This window comes from Leptinotarsa decemlineata, unplaced genomic scaffold (genome assembly GCF_025532065.1).
Source record: "Leptinotarsa decemlineata unplaced genomic scaffold, Ldec_3_MD MMD2_tig00000199_RagTag_RagTag, whole genome shotgun sequence".
Taxonomy (NCBI): domain Eukaryota; kingdom Metazoa; phylum Arthropoda; class Insecta; order Coleoptera; family Chrysomelidae; genus Leptinotarsa; species Leptinotarsa decemlineata.
The window spans coordinates 12,246,017-12,261,263 of NW_027412544.1; the positions used below are offsets into that span (position 1 = coordinate 12,246,017).

The following is a 15,247-nucleotide window of genomic DNA, read 5'->3' on the forward strand; positions in this document are numbered from 1 at the left end:
GAGTCAGGCATATCAACAGATGTTGCTAGATCCAATTTCACAGAAATATACTGTGATAAGTACCCATAAAGGCCTTTTTAAGTACCATAGGCTTCCTTATGGAGTTTCGTCAGGACCGTCACAGTTTCAAAGGGCTATGGAACAAATTTTCATTGACTTGCCCGGTACTGCGATTTTTTTAGACGACATCCTGATTACAGGCCGAAACAAGAAGGAGCACATTGAAAATTTACATAAAGCCTTAGAGATATTACAAAATGTAGGCCTCACCGTTAAAAAAAATAAATGCGCATTCTTCTCTGATTCTGTGGCCTATCTAGGTTTCATTATTGACAGGCATGGGTTACATAAATGTCCTGAAAAGATTAAAGCTATCGAACTCATACCAGAACCTACTAATGTTACCCAATTGAAATCTTTTCTCGGGATTATAAATTATTATAATAGATTTATTCCAAACATGCCAGATGTTTTGTTCCCTTTACATGCATTGTTAAAAAAAAATGCTACCTGGAATTGGACTAAGGCCTGCAGCGAAGCGTTTTGTAAAATGAAGAGTATATTAGCATCTGACTCCGTATTAGCACATTTTGATCCAAATTTGAATATTAATTTAACAGTGGACAGTTCAGATTACGGCATTGGAGCAATTATTTCTCACATTTACGAGAACGGTGTGGAGAGACCTATCTGTTTCGCGAGTAGGACGTTGACCAAGGCAGAAATGGGATATTCAGCAATAGATAAAGAGGCAACCGCGATAGTATGGGGTATTAAACGATTTTATCAATACTTGTATGGAAAAAAATTTACCCTCATAAGTGACAATAAGGCTTTAGTTTCCATTTTTGGGCCCAAAAAAGGAATACCTATCCTAGCTGCTAATAGACTGCAACGTTATGCAGTTTTCTTAAGTGGTTTCGATTTTGATATTAAATATATTCATACTAGTAGAAATATTGCAGATTTTCTGAGTCGGCTACCGATAGAAAATAACATCAAAAATGAAAATATTGAAGAAGAGTTTTCAAGTATATATCTCATCAGTGAAAATTCGGAAATTCCCATAGATGTAGATCATGTAAGACAGGAAACAAAAAAAGACCCTATATTATCCCAAGTATTGAAATACGTGAAAACAGATTGGCCGAAAAATATCGATTTCGAATTAAAACCGTTTTTCAATAGAAAACTAGAACTCAGTACTGAAGAAGATGTGCTATTGTGGGGTCAGAGGGTTGTTATACCATCTTCCTTAAAACATTTAATGTTGAATGAGCTGCATAGTGCACATTTTGACATAGTCAAAATGAAACTATTGGCACGATCCTATTTCTGGTGGCCCTCACTAAATAAGGATATTGAAAAAGTTAGTAAATTATGTGATAAATGCCAGGAAGTACAGACGAATCCTCCCAAGGCTCCATTGCAAGGGTGGCCTGTCCCAGATGGGGTTTGGTCCCGAATACATATTGATTTTGCCGAAACAAAAAAAAATAATTTTTTCTTGATTGTATTAGACGCTTTCTCAAAATGGATTGAGGTTTTCCCTATGGCCTCCATAACTTCAACTGCCACTATAGCTAAATTACGGGAAGTGTTTGCTAGATATGGTTTAGTTAAAACTTTAGTTAGCGATAATGGTCCGCAGCTGTGTTCAGTCGAGTTCAAGTATTTTCTTCAAATAAATGGTATTGAACACATAACCAGTCCACCATTCTCCGCCCACTGTAACGGGGCTGCAGAGAACAGCGTAAAAACTGTAAAAAACTATTTGAAGAAAGTAATTGACGATAAAAACATCAATTTATCATTATCCAAATTTTTGTTAACTTATCGCAATACTGTTCATTGTTCGTTAGGAGAAACTCCTGCTAAAATATTTTTGGGTAGAGCATTGACAACACGACTTGATTTAATCAAACCATTGATATTGCAAAATAATGAAGGAAGCCATATGGATGAAAAAAAGGCAAGAAACAATTTGTACAAAGCCCAAGCAAGAAACAAAAAATATTATAGGGGGAGAAGAAGTCTCTTATTGTCAGTAGGAGATATTGTAATAACCAAAGACTATCGGTATGTGAAACCATCTTGGTGCAAAGCTACAGTCACAAAAATTTTGGGTAAAAATGTTTTTCTTGTGGAACCTTTAGAAACTAATTTAGTTTGGAAGCGACATTCAAATCAAATAAAAACATCGTTTTCTACTGACAATCAAGTAACAGATTTTTATGACTCTGATAATGTGAGATTTTCTCCAGAATATTTATCTTTTGAAAACAAGAATGACGATGAGGATGATGAATGTCTACATGAAAATGATATTTCTGAAGCGACTGCAAATGACACTGAACCACTGCCTGAGGAAACAGAAACAAGTAACGCTAACAAGCAGCTACCATTGTCATTAACAGGCGCTTCATATACACGTCCTGTAAGAAACAGAAAGGAACCTGATAGATTTAGATATTAATACCAGAAGGAAATTGTTATACCTAATTATGTTTTGTTTTGGGTGTGAGGTGGTGTAATGTATCGAAATATCATCCTGTTTACGAACAATCGCTATTAATCAATATGCCATAGCGCAACTCGATCTGCCAGATTCCTAGGCACCTGCGCGTACCGAAAGGGCTGGAGGTTGTGGTTAAGATATCACCATCGAATACCGTTAGTTTTTGTGAATACGATTTGATGATACGTTTATTTATTTTTTCTACAATATATCCTTTGCTAAATGATAAGTTGTATCATTTGTGGAAATTCAGAAACATTACACGGTGAGTGAAATAAAAAGGCGTGATTGGAATAACAGTAGAGGTGACAGTGCAGTGTCCTCTCATAGATATAGTCAAGAAAGGGGTTATCAGAGACGTCCAGGCAGTCAAGTCCGATATAGGGGTTCATGTGAAGAAGCTGGTAGCAGTCAGACTATTAAGAATAGAGGTAGTATAACTTGTAGATGTTGTGGCCAACAACATGAACAGGGTAAGTGCTTGGCGGCAAACCGTTTCTGCAATTTTTGCACTCAAAAAGGACACTATCACAAGTATTGCCCTCGTAATAAAAACCGAGTTTATGAAATTGTAGAGGGTGGAGGTGATGAAATTCTTGAGCACAATGATCTAAACTATCGTGAATGTAGTAATGACTCTATTATTTGGACTATTACGAGCTCAGACATTAATGCAATTGAATGGTTTGAAAATATTTCAGTATGCGGTGTCAAAACTAAAGTTAAAATTGATAGTGGTAGTATGGGTAATACCCTCAATAAAAATGACTTTTGTGCTTTGAACATACCGTTAGAAAAACTTTCAGACCCTTCAACTCTGTCCTCTTATTCAGGACACAAAATTGATGTATTAGGAAAAATTTATCTTGATTGTCAATATGGTGAAAAAATTGGAAAAATGTCATTCCATGTATTGAATTCTAAAATTCAAAGTTCAATTTTGGGACTTTCTGCCTGTCAACTTTTTGGAATTCTTCCAGAAAAATCCCATATTATGTCATCCATAACTAATAATGAAAATGTTGAAATATTATTGAGTTCATACAGCGCAGTATTTTCGGGTACAGGGAAAGTTAAAAAACATTATGATATAGTTTTGTCAGAAAATGCCATACCACATATTAGCGCCCCTAGAAAAATTCCTTTGGCTTTGAAAGAGAAAGTTAAGCTAAAATTGGACGAAATGGTAGCTCAAAATATTATTTCACCTGTCCCTGAGCCAACTGACTGGGTACATCCAATTGTTGTTGTTCCAAAACCCAATGGCGATATTAGAATTTGCATGGACCCAAGAAAACTTAACCAGTACATCAAATGGGAAATTTTTGAAATTCCCACACAGGACGTGTTATTTTACCAATTAGTTGGTGCTAAATATTTCAGTCTTTTAGATGCTTCATCAGCCTTTCTTCAGTTGCCATTAACTTTAGAAAGCACATTTCTGTGTACAATTACTACCTGTTTTGGTAGATATCGATACCTCAGACTTCCATATGGAATATCTTCAGCCCCAGAAATTTTTCAAAGATGTATCTATGAAATTCTAGATGGTATTCCAGGACAGGTAGCATATTTTGACGACATTTTGGTATACGGTCGTACACTTGAGGAACACAATCTTAACCTTAAAACTGTGTTACAGAAAATCCAAAGTAGTGGACTTACGCTTAATCGTGAAAAATCACAGTTCTGCGTCACAAAAATACAGTTTTTAGGACATATCATCAGTGACAAGGAAATATCCCCTGATGATAATAAAACCCGTGCTATCCGTGAGATGAATCCGCCAAAGTGCAAAAAGGATTTGCAACGTTTCTTAGGAATGATAGTATACCTTTCAAAATTTATTCCTAATCTCTCAAATGAAACAAATACATTAAGAAAACTCTTGAGTGACAAAAATGAGTGGGTCTGGACTGTGAACGAACAAAAATGTTTCATTCGTTTAAAACAATTGATTTCTAATGCAACAACGTTATCGTATTTTGATCCTTCGAAAGATGTAGTACTTTCCGTTGATGCTGGACCATACGGTCTCGGTGCTTTCATTAGTCAAGATAATCGGCCTATCGAGTTCGCAAGTATTTCGTTGACTCCATCTCAGCAACGATACAATCATATCGAAAAAGAGCTCTTGGCCATTGTTTTTGGTTGTGAGCGATTCAGATACTATTTATTTGGCTTGAGTGGATTTAAAATTGAAAGCGATCATAGACCACTACTAGGACTTCTAAAAAAACCTTTCGATGACATGACACCGCGAATTCAAAGACTTGCTATGAAACTACTGCAATACAGATTCACACTAACGTTTATTTAAGGAAAAAATATGCAAATTTCTGATACATTGAGTCGTGACCCAAGCGAAGAAACTATAAATACAGACTATCTAGAAACAAATTTGAAGGTATTTTCTGTAATAGCAACCAGACCAGAGAATCAAAAAAGATTACAAGAAGCAATAAATGATGATCCTGAACTCCAAAAAGTTAAATATTATGTCTTGAACGGGTGGCCAAAACACAAAGCTAATGTTCAGTGTGAAATAAAAAAGTACTGGGATATCAAAGATGATATTTTTTCGCACAAAGATGTGCTTTTTTATAAAAAGCGGCTTATCATTCCACGTAGCCTCAGACAAGAGTTTTTGAACTTGATGCATCAATCTCATCAGGGTGTAGTTGCCTGTAAAAAACGAGCAGAGGAGGCCATTTACTACCCTGGCTGGTCTAGAGATATTGAAAAGCTTGTTCTTCCTTGTCTATTATGTCAATCATATATTAAATCTAACCCCAGAGAACCTTTAACGCCACACGATATTCCTAGCCTCCCATGGCAAAAAATTGGCATAGATTTTAAATCTATTAGTACCCAAGATTTTCTTGTCGCCGTAGATTACTTCAGCAAATTCACTGTTGTACATAGAATAACTAATAAGACAGGAGAAACCGTGATTTCTACTTTGAAAAATATATTCTCAGCAAACGGACTACCTCAAGAAATTTTTTCAGACTGTGGACCTCCTTTCACGTCATATGAATTTCAACAATTTGGTAGAAAATATGACATCGTATTGTCAACATCTAGTCCATACTACCCAAAATCTAACGGAATGGTTGAAAGAGCCATCCAAACTGTCAAGAGCTTACTTACTAAAACCATTCAAGATGGAGGGGATCCATTCTTGGCGATTCTCGATTATAATACCACGCCAGAACAACATTTACCTGCCCCTTGTGATCTTCTCATGGGACGTAAACTGAGAACAACATTGCCAGTAAGCCAACAAGTTCTTGCGCCAAAATATTCAATTCAGGGTATAAGAGAGAAACTAAAGTGTCTTCAAGAAAGCCAAAAGACTTACTATGATGTTGGCACCTAAAAACTCAACGATTTTCAGTACAATCAGCCAGTATTAGTTCAAGAAAAATGTCGGAAATGGAAACAGGGAACTATTTTGAATAAAACGGGCCCCAATGATTATAATGTTGAAGTTGATAATGCTCATTATCGTCGAAATAGGCAACACCTTAGACCATTACGAAAATCGACATCTCCTACTGAAAATCCTCAACAAATTATCATAAACAATGAAGAAGTTTCCGAACCGAAATGTGAAATTGGCATCCATAATACTGAGTCCACTAATCAAAGTGAAATCACAACTAGAAGTGGTCGAATAGTTAGAGCTCCTGATAGATTAATCTTGTGATTTTTTTTTTCTTTTCTTTTTTTTGCCACACATGAAACTACCGATTTTTTCATCATATTTGATAAGACTGCTTCAACAACTCTTAATTGTGATATGTGTAGATATAAATTCATGTGTGTATATGGGTATTCATCCATTTATGATCTAATTTTATTTATAAATTTTATAGACATACATTTATGGGATAATTAGAATTTTGCTTTCATTTTTTTATTTTTTATGATGACATAAGCAGATCAAGCTTATTCCGTGACATTAAAAAATCGTAATTCATGAATGAATTGTCTGTATTTTCTATAATGTTATCCAATTTGGTACTGAAGAGCCTTGGGGCAAGTGTCTTAAGGCGAAACATTGGTGTATACCAGTGAGAGTGACAGTGTTCCATGTAAGTGCAATTTATTACCATTCATTCAAAGTAGAACTCATGTGAATGATATCCGATTTTTATTCTACAACGAATGTTTGAAATAAAAACTGAGTAGAGAAAAGTATCTTCTGTATAATTCAGTGTTCATATAGTAGTATTTGTTTCGAAAGAATTTTTGTTTCTTTCGTGTAATTCAATGTTTATATGGAAGTAGCTGTTTCAGGAGGACTTTCTTTCAGTTTGTGTCTGAAAGTTACTTTTTTGCATGATCTACACATCCATGTATAGAGTTACTTATTTTCAAATTGATTACTTCCTTCTTTTCTTTTGAAGAATCCCTCATCCCTTTTTTTTTGTATCAAGGTGGAGTGGTAGAAAGCCAAAAACTTCATGTTTTCCAAAAATTCAATTACTATATTGTATTTAATTTTGTTTGAAGTAGAATTTTTTCAACTTGTATCCAATGTCGAATATTTTTTTATATAATGATTCAAATTGTTAACAATGTGTGATTATGACCCATAATGTATGATGTCTTCGTGTATATTTGTGTTGCCGTTTGTGTGGGAGCACGGAAACAGAAAAACAGATAACTGATGTCATCAGTTGTCTTTGATTATAACAACTTTAAAAAATTCAAAATCAAGCATACACATCTGATTTCCTAATGAAAAAAGGTTGAGAAAAAGAGTAACTTACCTGTTCAAAGAAGGGGCTACCATTTCCAAACCCAAAAGTGAGGATATGTCCATGTGAATCAGAGGCAGCTATCATGCATCCATTTGGGCTCCACTTGACATCAAAAAGAGCACCGAATCCTTGGCCTTCAATTGTATTCAAGAATCGAAATACTATTTCACCTTTCAAAATATCCCAGATGAGTAATTGACCATCATGTCCAGCTGATAATATAATGTTATTATCAGAAGGGTGGGCCTCCAAAACATAGATTTCATCGGAGTGTCCAGAAAGAATCTTTATCAGTTGTCCCTTAGTTGCGGTCCAGATTTTCAATGTGTAATCACTAACTGCCGTGACCACCCAAGAATCAGCTTTGTTCCAACACACCATTGTAACCTTCAGCTTCTTTGTGTCACTTTCTGAAGTATTTGTTGTACTGGAACCACAAGCATTAAATTTCAAGTCCAAGTAGATCTCAAAATTGAAAAAATGTTCAAAAAGAGAAACATCATAAATTAAAAGCATGAATTGCAGATATGAAAATTACATCAAAATTGAAACATTCTATTTCTACTCTTTGTATCCAGAAATATTTCAGAACATTTAAGATATTATTTGTTCTACTTTATCTTCAAGACGAATACAAGTGGTTTTGTTGGGAATATTAATGCAAAATTATTTTATTTCATGCATTATATACGTTTATATGGAGTTGATGATTTTTTAAAAGTTTATATCAACTTACAACATCATCATCAAGAGAAATGGTTAGCAAAATTTTCCAGAGAAAGAAATATAAACATTTCAAACTTCAGTTTTACTTGAATGACATAACCTCTTTAATAATGATAATGAGTCATAAACTATTTGTAAAAATATTAATTAATTTCATATCTAACTAGCAAGGTGCGCCTGCTTCGCATGAGCACAATTTATAGTTTTTTTTTTCAATTCATTATACAGGGTGTTTCATAAATGAATGCTGATTTTGAAGGGCAATAATCCTTGGATGATTTCAAGAAAAATTCTTTATATGAACGTGGATTAGCATTCATTTATTTCTGATACACAGGATGTTGAAATTTAACAAAAAAATCGTTTCTCCCCAGTATGCATAAACATCCATTGTAAAGGTTTTCTTAATGTTCATCAGTAGCGTCCCTGCTAACATGCCCTGTCGTATTTTTCATCAAAATCATGATACGCCACTGTCCTTTTTCCAAATATTGTTTTTTTACTTGCTCTCTATCTTCTCATAAAAATGGTCTCTTGCCTTTTTTTCGTCCGCTAATGGTTTTTAGGGTAGAAAATTGCAATTAATTCCTTGTCTCCATTCGACTTTTTCTCTTATTATTCCTAATTCAACAACTGTGGTAACCAAACAATCTAGGCAAGATTTACATAAGTTTTTATTTATAATTTTTGTACTATTTATAAATTATTTAGTTTTTAATGAATTGGTTATTACGATCTTCATTTGAGTTTGAAGGCCGTCGTGGTTTGGAACTGTATCGTAACGTTTCGCCAGCACAAGTGGCTCTGGCTTCTTCAGAGGTTTATTCATCTTGATGAGTCATCATCTTATGGTTATATCTTGAACATATTCTACACAATAGCTTGTACCCGAATCAACTTCAGAATATGAATAACTCACAAGTGTAGATACCAATCCCGAGGATACAAGTTTATTTGAATAAATAGTAAAAAATGTTACTACTGCCTAATGTAACTTTCTAATAGTATGAGTCATCGGTCTAGTCTAGTTAGTCTCACCTGTAAAACCGATTCATGTTGTATATTTTGAATTTTTTCTAGTCCAATATTACATAAAAATTCATAGTTAACTAGATTTCCAAACTCTTACACTACAAATTCAATTAAAAAGAGCCAACTGTATTTAAACAGAATAATATTTCATTTATGGCAACATAGATCAGTTAAGGTAATGGTTTAGAGCTTCTCTGTAATCAATATTCATTGTCGTTTTATTTTACGGTAGCAAAATAGATTGATTTTGGGGAATTTCAGGTACCTTAATTAGAAACAGATTCCCTTCCCTCACCTCAGTGACGCCCACTTTACATGTAGCCGAGCTCAGGTGCGGCTTTCAAGACACTGTGGCACAATAGATTATTGCAATTTTTTTAATAAAATACAGCTCATGTTACTCACTGACAATGTAGTTTTCTATATAAGAAAGAATATTACAAATTGAATCGTTTTTGGAATTTATTCATTGAAAACCAATCTTCCTACTTTATACTATTTGTTCAGATTTGGTAACCTTCACAAAAATTTTTTCAAGAAGTCATACCTTGGCAATTTTGCAGACATATCCAAATGAATACTCTTCCACTGCTGTCGTTCAAACCACCAAATTATTGCCATGCCATCTTTACTTCCAGACAAAAATTTGAGTCCACCATGCGCCCATTGTATAGAATCTACTCTGTCACTATGAGCTTCCATTTCCAGAATTCGAGTAGGTCCTTCGTCTCCCTTCATGTAATAAACTCGAACGTGATGATCTGCTGAACCAGTAGCTAAAAATGTGCCACCGGGACTAAACGAAGAACATATCATTTGGGCCTGACCAGGTCGAATTTTCTCTTGATAGAGAATGGGAGTTTTTCTGAAAATACGAATTCAACATAATGGTGTACAAAACGGTTCAATTCAATTATCTAGCTAAAAAACCAATAATTTTTCTAATTATTACCCAATTATTACCCAGTTATGACCCGAAAACGATTGTGGATACTAACAATCAAAACGTCGTGACGCAACTTGGTTTGGAATTTTCTAATTTTTATTATTCACTTTTTGTTAATATTTTTTAATTTTTTGATTTTCAGCTTTTATTAATTATTCTATTTTTTATTTTTTTTGTTGTTGCTTGTATGTTATTTCTTTGTAATTTCAGTTTTTTGTTTAATAAAATTGTTATTATCGGTTAATCTTTTTAATTTGTTTCAGGGATTTCAAATCAATGCATATTATATTAGACAATGGAAGTCCGAACTGATGAAATACACCTCGAAACATTGTGAATCACCTTCAAACAAATGTAATATATTTAATAAACCTGTTCCGTTATTTACCACCTAACAAAGTCATTTGCTTTGTGTACGATACCGCAGCAATTCAGTCCAGTTCGGATATCAGAAAGTAATGAAATTGAATGGAATGCAGAAAACTGGTTCACTCTTAACAAGCTTTCATTAAATAGGGACAATAAATTATCAACTCAACTCTACCTTATTTCCCAACAGAAAAGGAATCTGAGTCACCACACATTATTAACTTCCTATCACTCTCACCTAATTTATGGAACTCTTTTATGGGGAAAATCCTCTCATGCTCAAAGGATCTTTATGTGAAAAGCTATTAGAATAATAGCTGGAGCTTTTCAACGAACAATGCAAATCTCTTTTGATTTTTGATAAGGTTCTAAATTTGCCTAACCAGTTTGCTGGAGATTCATAAAATAAAAGGTACACTTCTCGTCCAATCTGACTTTCACAATAATGATCCCACCAGATATAGACTAAAGATCAGACAGCCTCTGATTCGAAATGTCAACTCGAAACTCACTAGATTTTAAGCTTTACAAGCATTTACCATTTGATATCACACAAAAATTGTTTTTATTCAATTCGGGGTTTCATGAAATCACCTTATATGGACTGATTACTTCTAAACTTTTGCTTTTAATTTAAACTCTGCCCAAATTCTTTGTTTTTAATTTTTGATTTGTAATTATTTCATTATGATTGTATGATGTTTTATTAGCTTCAAGTGACAGTTTTCTCACAATTTTTATTACTTCAGAAAGTCAAATCATCAAAAAACTGGACGATTATATGTAGAAATGTCAATTACAAATAAAAAAGTTTAGAAGCCAGTTGATTACCTTGGAGTATCCCAGTAATGATACTGTAATTTTCAGAAAATGTTGAGATATAAATTTGGCAGTTGTTTATTTCAGATGGAATGTATACTAAAGAAAGTCATAAGTAAATACATTTGATAACACTTCATTGTGAAATTTTCACATAACCGTTCAATAACGGCCAAAGTATTTCATTAAATATTGGCTTTTTCAAGTCCCTCGAATATAGATATAAAGTTTTAAACTGCTTATAGTTTATCATGTATCTCACTAAATATTGGCTTTTTCTGGTACCTCCAATTTAGGAATATGGTTTTGAACTCCTTATAGTTTTTCACCATGTATCAACCAATTCTATGAAAAAATACATTATTATTACTTCTGGCACCTATGAAATAAATCAACTCATTGTAGCAGTGCACTGAACTCACCTGAATTCTGCTTTAACCCCTGACTCATAGGTATATGTCCAGAATGCTATGGAGCCGTCAGTACTGGTACTGATCAGAAACCTTACACCCCAACATGCTGTTGGACAAAAGTTTACAGATGTTATCATACCATTGTGGCCAGTAAGAACAATTACAGGGAATCCAGTCTGTAAATTCCACACTCTGATAATTCTATCAATTGATCCAGCTGCTAATAAAGTGTTCTCAGAGTTGATGGCAATATCGGTTATTTCAGAAGAAGCACCTCGAAAAACTGCTATAAGCCTTCCAGTATAGGCCGACCACAGTTTTATCAACAAGTCGTCTGCCCCCTGCAAATTGAAAGGATACATTTAATAAAATATATCTTCTACTGCGTAAATGTGTTTCAGACTTGCAGCCTAAGTTATGAACTGAAGAGTGAGAAGTAAGTTATGAATTCAAGGTAAGTTGAAAGAGGTATATTTTTCAAGAGAGATTACTTTTTGGGAAAAAATGTTTTTGGCTTTCTACTAATCTGTCCTGAAAAAATATACCAGCCCTCTGATTAAGCCTAGCTTACTCTCTAAAGCTAAAAATTATTTTTTCAATAAAATAATAAAAAATATACAGATTACCCATCAACTCATATATCCCCAAAAATACATTCTATATATGCCACTATTCTCATACGGTGTTAACAAACAACAAGAAGAAGAGCCGATATTCATCTTGAAGTTTTTTGTTTCAGAAATACATACAAATCGATATTTATTTATAGGACTCCTTGACGAAGTAGAGAGATCTTGAATAATGATACCAAAACTCTTTCTGTAACTATATGAGTAATTGGAAAAAATTATCTGTTCACCTTTATAAAAAAATACTATTAATAATATTCCCCCCATCAACAGACCTAAAATGTAGCCTGACAGCAGAGCCCCAAGGGGATAATATTAATAACCATTGTTATTTACCAGGACAGGTATTTCAGCTGGAGAGAAATTGTTAATTACAATAGTTATAAATAACAAAGGTGTTATCTGATGATGCATTTCTTTTTAAAAGTTGATAACTTTTAGCAGCTCATCAAACAGCATTTTGTGTTATAAGTTAGATACATTGAAAAAAGAAATAATAAAAAAAAATAAAAAAAATTAAACGAATCTACGAAAATCAAAATTCATGCCTGGTACAAGATTTCATTCATTTATTAGCTGATGACCGAATGCGCTGAATTAGAATCATGAAATACCGGTGTACTGAGATTCCTGCTTAGCTCCATATATTTGGAAATTTCAATCTTGTATAACATTGCTCTAAATGACTGTTCATTTGGGTGGTTCAGATACCAAGCATTGGTATCTTAAAATCATTTCAAGTGCTGTGATAGTAAACTTCTTTGTGAAAAAATTTGAACAATATGCCTTAGAGCAGGCAGCTGTGAAATAATAGTGTTCGCTGGATTATGATGAAATTTCTTTCATATGTGAACTCCCTTTACTAAAATATTCAGTTCTCAATGAAATGAAAAACCCAAGGAAAAATCGATGATTTCTTGGATGTACTAATGAACAGACATGATGGACAGGAAAACCTGTCCTACGTTAAGAATGTTATGAACTGGACTGAAATTCTAGAGAAACCCAACGTGAAATCGATATTCAGTCCAATAAAACTATCAGATAGAGCCTATGGTCACCTTAAGATTTCAGAGAGCCTTCATCAAGACCGAAGGTATGCTGTATCCCTTGTAGTTATGGATCGGTATACATTGGAACCACAAAAATAAATGAATCCAAGAGACAATTCCTCTTGGGATCTCTGAATTCAAGAGAAATTGTCATCTGGGGCATATCAACAAGTCAACAATAGCTGAACATGAACTCAAAGAGTAAACATCCACATTATCACGTTGAAGAGACCCAAGTGTTCAACAGCTACTATCCAAGATTATATAAGCAGGCAATAGAAATTAAAAAAACACTGAGATAATTTAAACCGAGAGCAGGAGAATTAAATAAATGAAGTCTAGTCACTTTTCACTAAATACCCAGAAAATAGCTGTGACACATTAACATAATAACACTGTTTGCAAATGGCCGACCCTGGATATCTGTGATCAATTGTAATTTCTAGTTATTCAAAATGAAACAGCCATTTCACTTATCATCATCACCATGATACATGCCTTTCATTGTTCAATATTATGTAGTCCTTGCAATAGTTTACTTTCACTATTAATTAACTTTAGATGATGCTCTGATTCTAAAAGCAGTTGTTTTCCAGATACTTGAGAATAATTAGCCCAATGGATATAAATAAAAAATAAATTACTGATATTTATTTTGAGAATAGGCTGGCAATTTTGTAAACCTATCATAGCGAAAATCACAATACACTATTAGTAAGTTTTAATAGATATGAATCATGAACTTTACCGTTATAATGAATTTTCCTGAATGATCAAATAATAAACAATATACTGCCGAAAGGTGTCCTATAGTAGTTCTTTGAATCTGTAGAGATCTGTATATATTTGGAGTTACAGCCCTTTGCCTTGAAAATGGTCCTGATACTTCCCTGCCCCGAAGGGAATTAACTGAAAAAAAAATTATATCAGCAAGTTTCAAAATTACAATAATTATATACTAACCAATATTAAATGGAGCATCTATATTGTGTATAGGAGTTAGGTGACTTCTAGCTACATAGTTGAAATATTGTCTGAAATTTGTTAAAATATCATTTCCAATATAATTTTTTGGTCTGAAACTTAGAAAAGATCTATTTTTACTACAACTGCTAGAGTTTTCATTGGAGCTGCTGCCATTCAAAAATGAATTAGTAGCCTGATAACACAAATGCAATAAATAATCAGGTCGAATATGGGGAAATTGTTTAATCATATCATCCACAGAACGTTCATGTTCATTTCCTTCCCAGTCGATTCTTTTCGGGAGTACCTTGAAAGAATTCCTTGTGAAAATAAAAGATGTTTTATAATAATACCACATTACTCACTTTATGTTCTTCCAGTTCTTCATTGAATACCTTAAAAATAAGTTTATGTGAATATTTACAGGCATTAACGTAATATATAATAAATCAAACCTTCAATGTCTTCTTCAATGAACCACAAGATAAAAATTTTTGGATCAAAAAATATACATCTGAAAAACGGGACTCCATAACTTCTGTCTTTACTGTGAATTAACAAAATTACCAGATCTCAATTCTGAATTTGTATCATTCTCCATCATTTATTACAGTAGATATTCCACTTTATCAAAGTTTGTTGTATAAAATCATATCAACCACTTTAATATTTACATTTTCATCAAGGTTAGGGTATTGACTGTTGACAATTGAAAAACTACAAGAGGTGAGTTCTGATATCAACTCCAGTAACTCTTTTCACTCCCGGATAGTTCGGATTTACGAAACGGAGTGAAAGAATTGCTATTTGTTGCGCTCGTTATTCATGAGTTGAGTAAAAAGTGACCCAATCGGTACGATGCTGGGCCTATGGACTTGTGTATTCTGTGCTATGGACTTTAAGAGTGACATGCGCATTTGCAATTGTTTTAGTGTATTTTGAATGTTCATGCATTTGCATTACAGCATTTGTGATTGTTGTTTGTAAAATTATCATTAATGATAA

The 15,247-nt window shown here is 33.6% G+C and overlaps 1 protein-coding gene across 1 annotated transcript in view; it reads right to left on the reverse strand.

Annotated features, from left to right (window-relative positions):
• BRWD3 (bromodomain and WD repeat-containing protein) overlaps positions 1–14,971 on the reverse strand; it is a 51,808-nt gene extending 36,837 nt beyond the window's left edge. The window contains exons 1-8 of the mRNA XM_074172948.1: positions 14,810–14,971; positions 14,698–14,756; positions 14,608–14,637; positions 14,240–14,549; positions 14,025–14,185; positions 11,605–11,936; positions 9,596–9,913; positions 7,300–7,717 (exon numbers count right to left, since the gene is read on the reverse strand). Coding sequence (XP_074029049.1) covers positions 7,300–7,717; positions 9,596–9,913; positions 11,605–11,936; positions 14,025–14,185; positions 14,240–14,549; positions 14,608–14,637; positions 14,698–14,756; positions 14,810–14,846 — 1,665 coding nt within the window. The 5' untranslated portion in view covers positions 14,847–14,971. The remainder of the gene's footprint in view (positions 1–7,299; positions 7,718–9,595; positions 9,914–11,604; positions 11,937–14,024; positions 14,186–14,239; positions 14,550–14,607; positions 14,638–14,697; positions 14,757–14,809) is intronic.
• Positions 14,972–15,247: the final 276 nt, after the last annotated feature.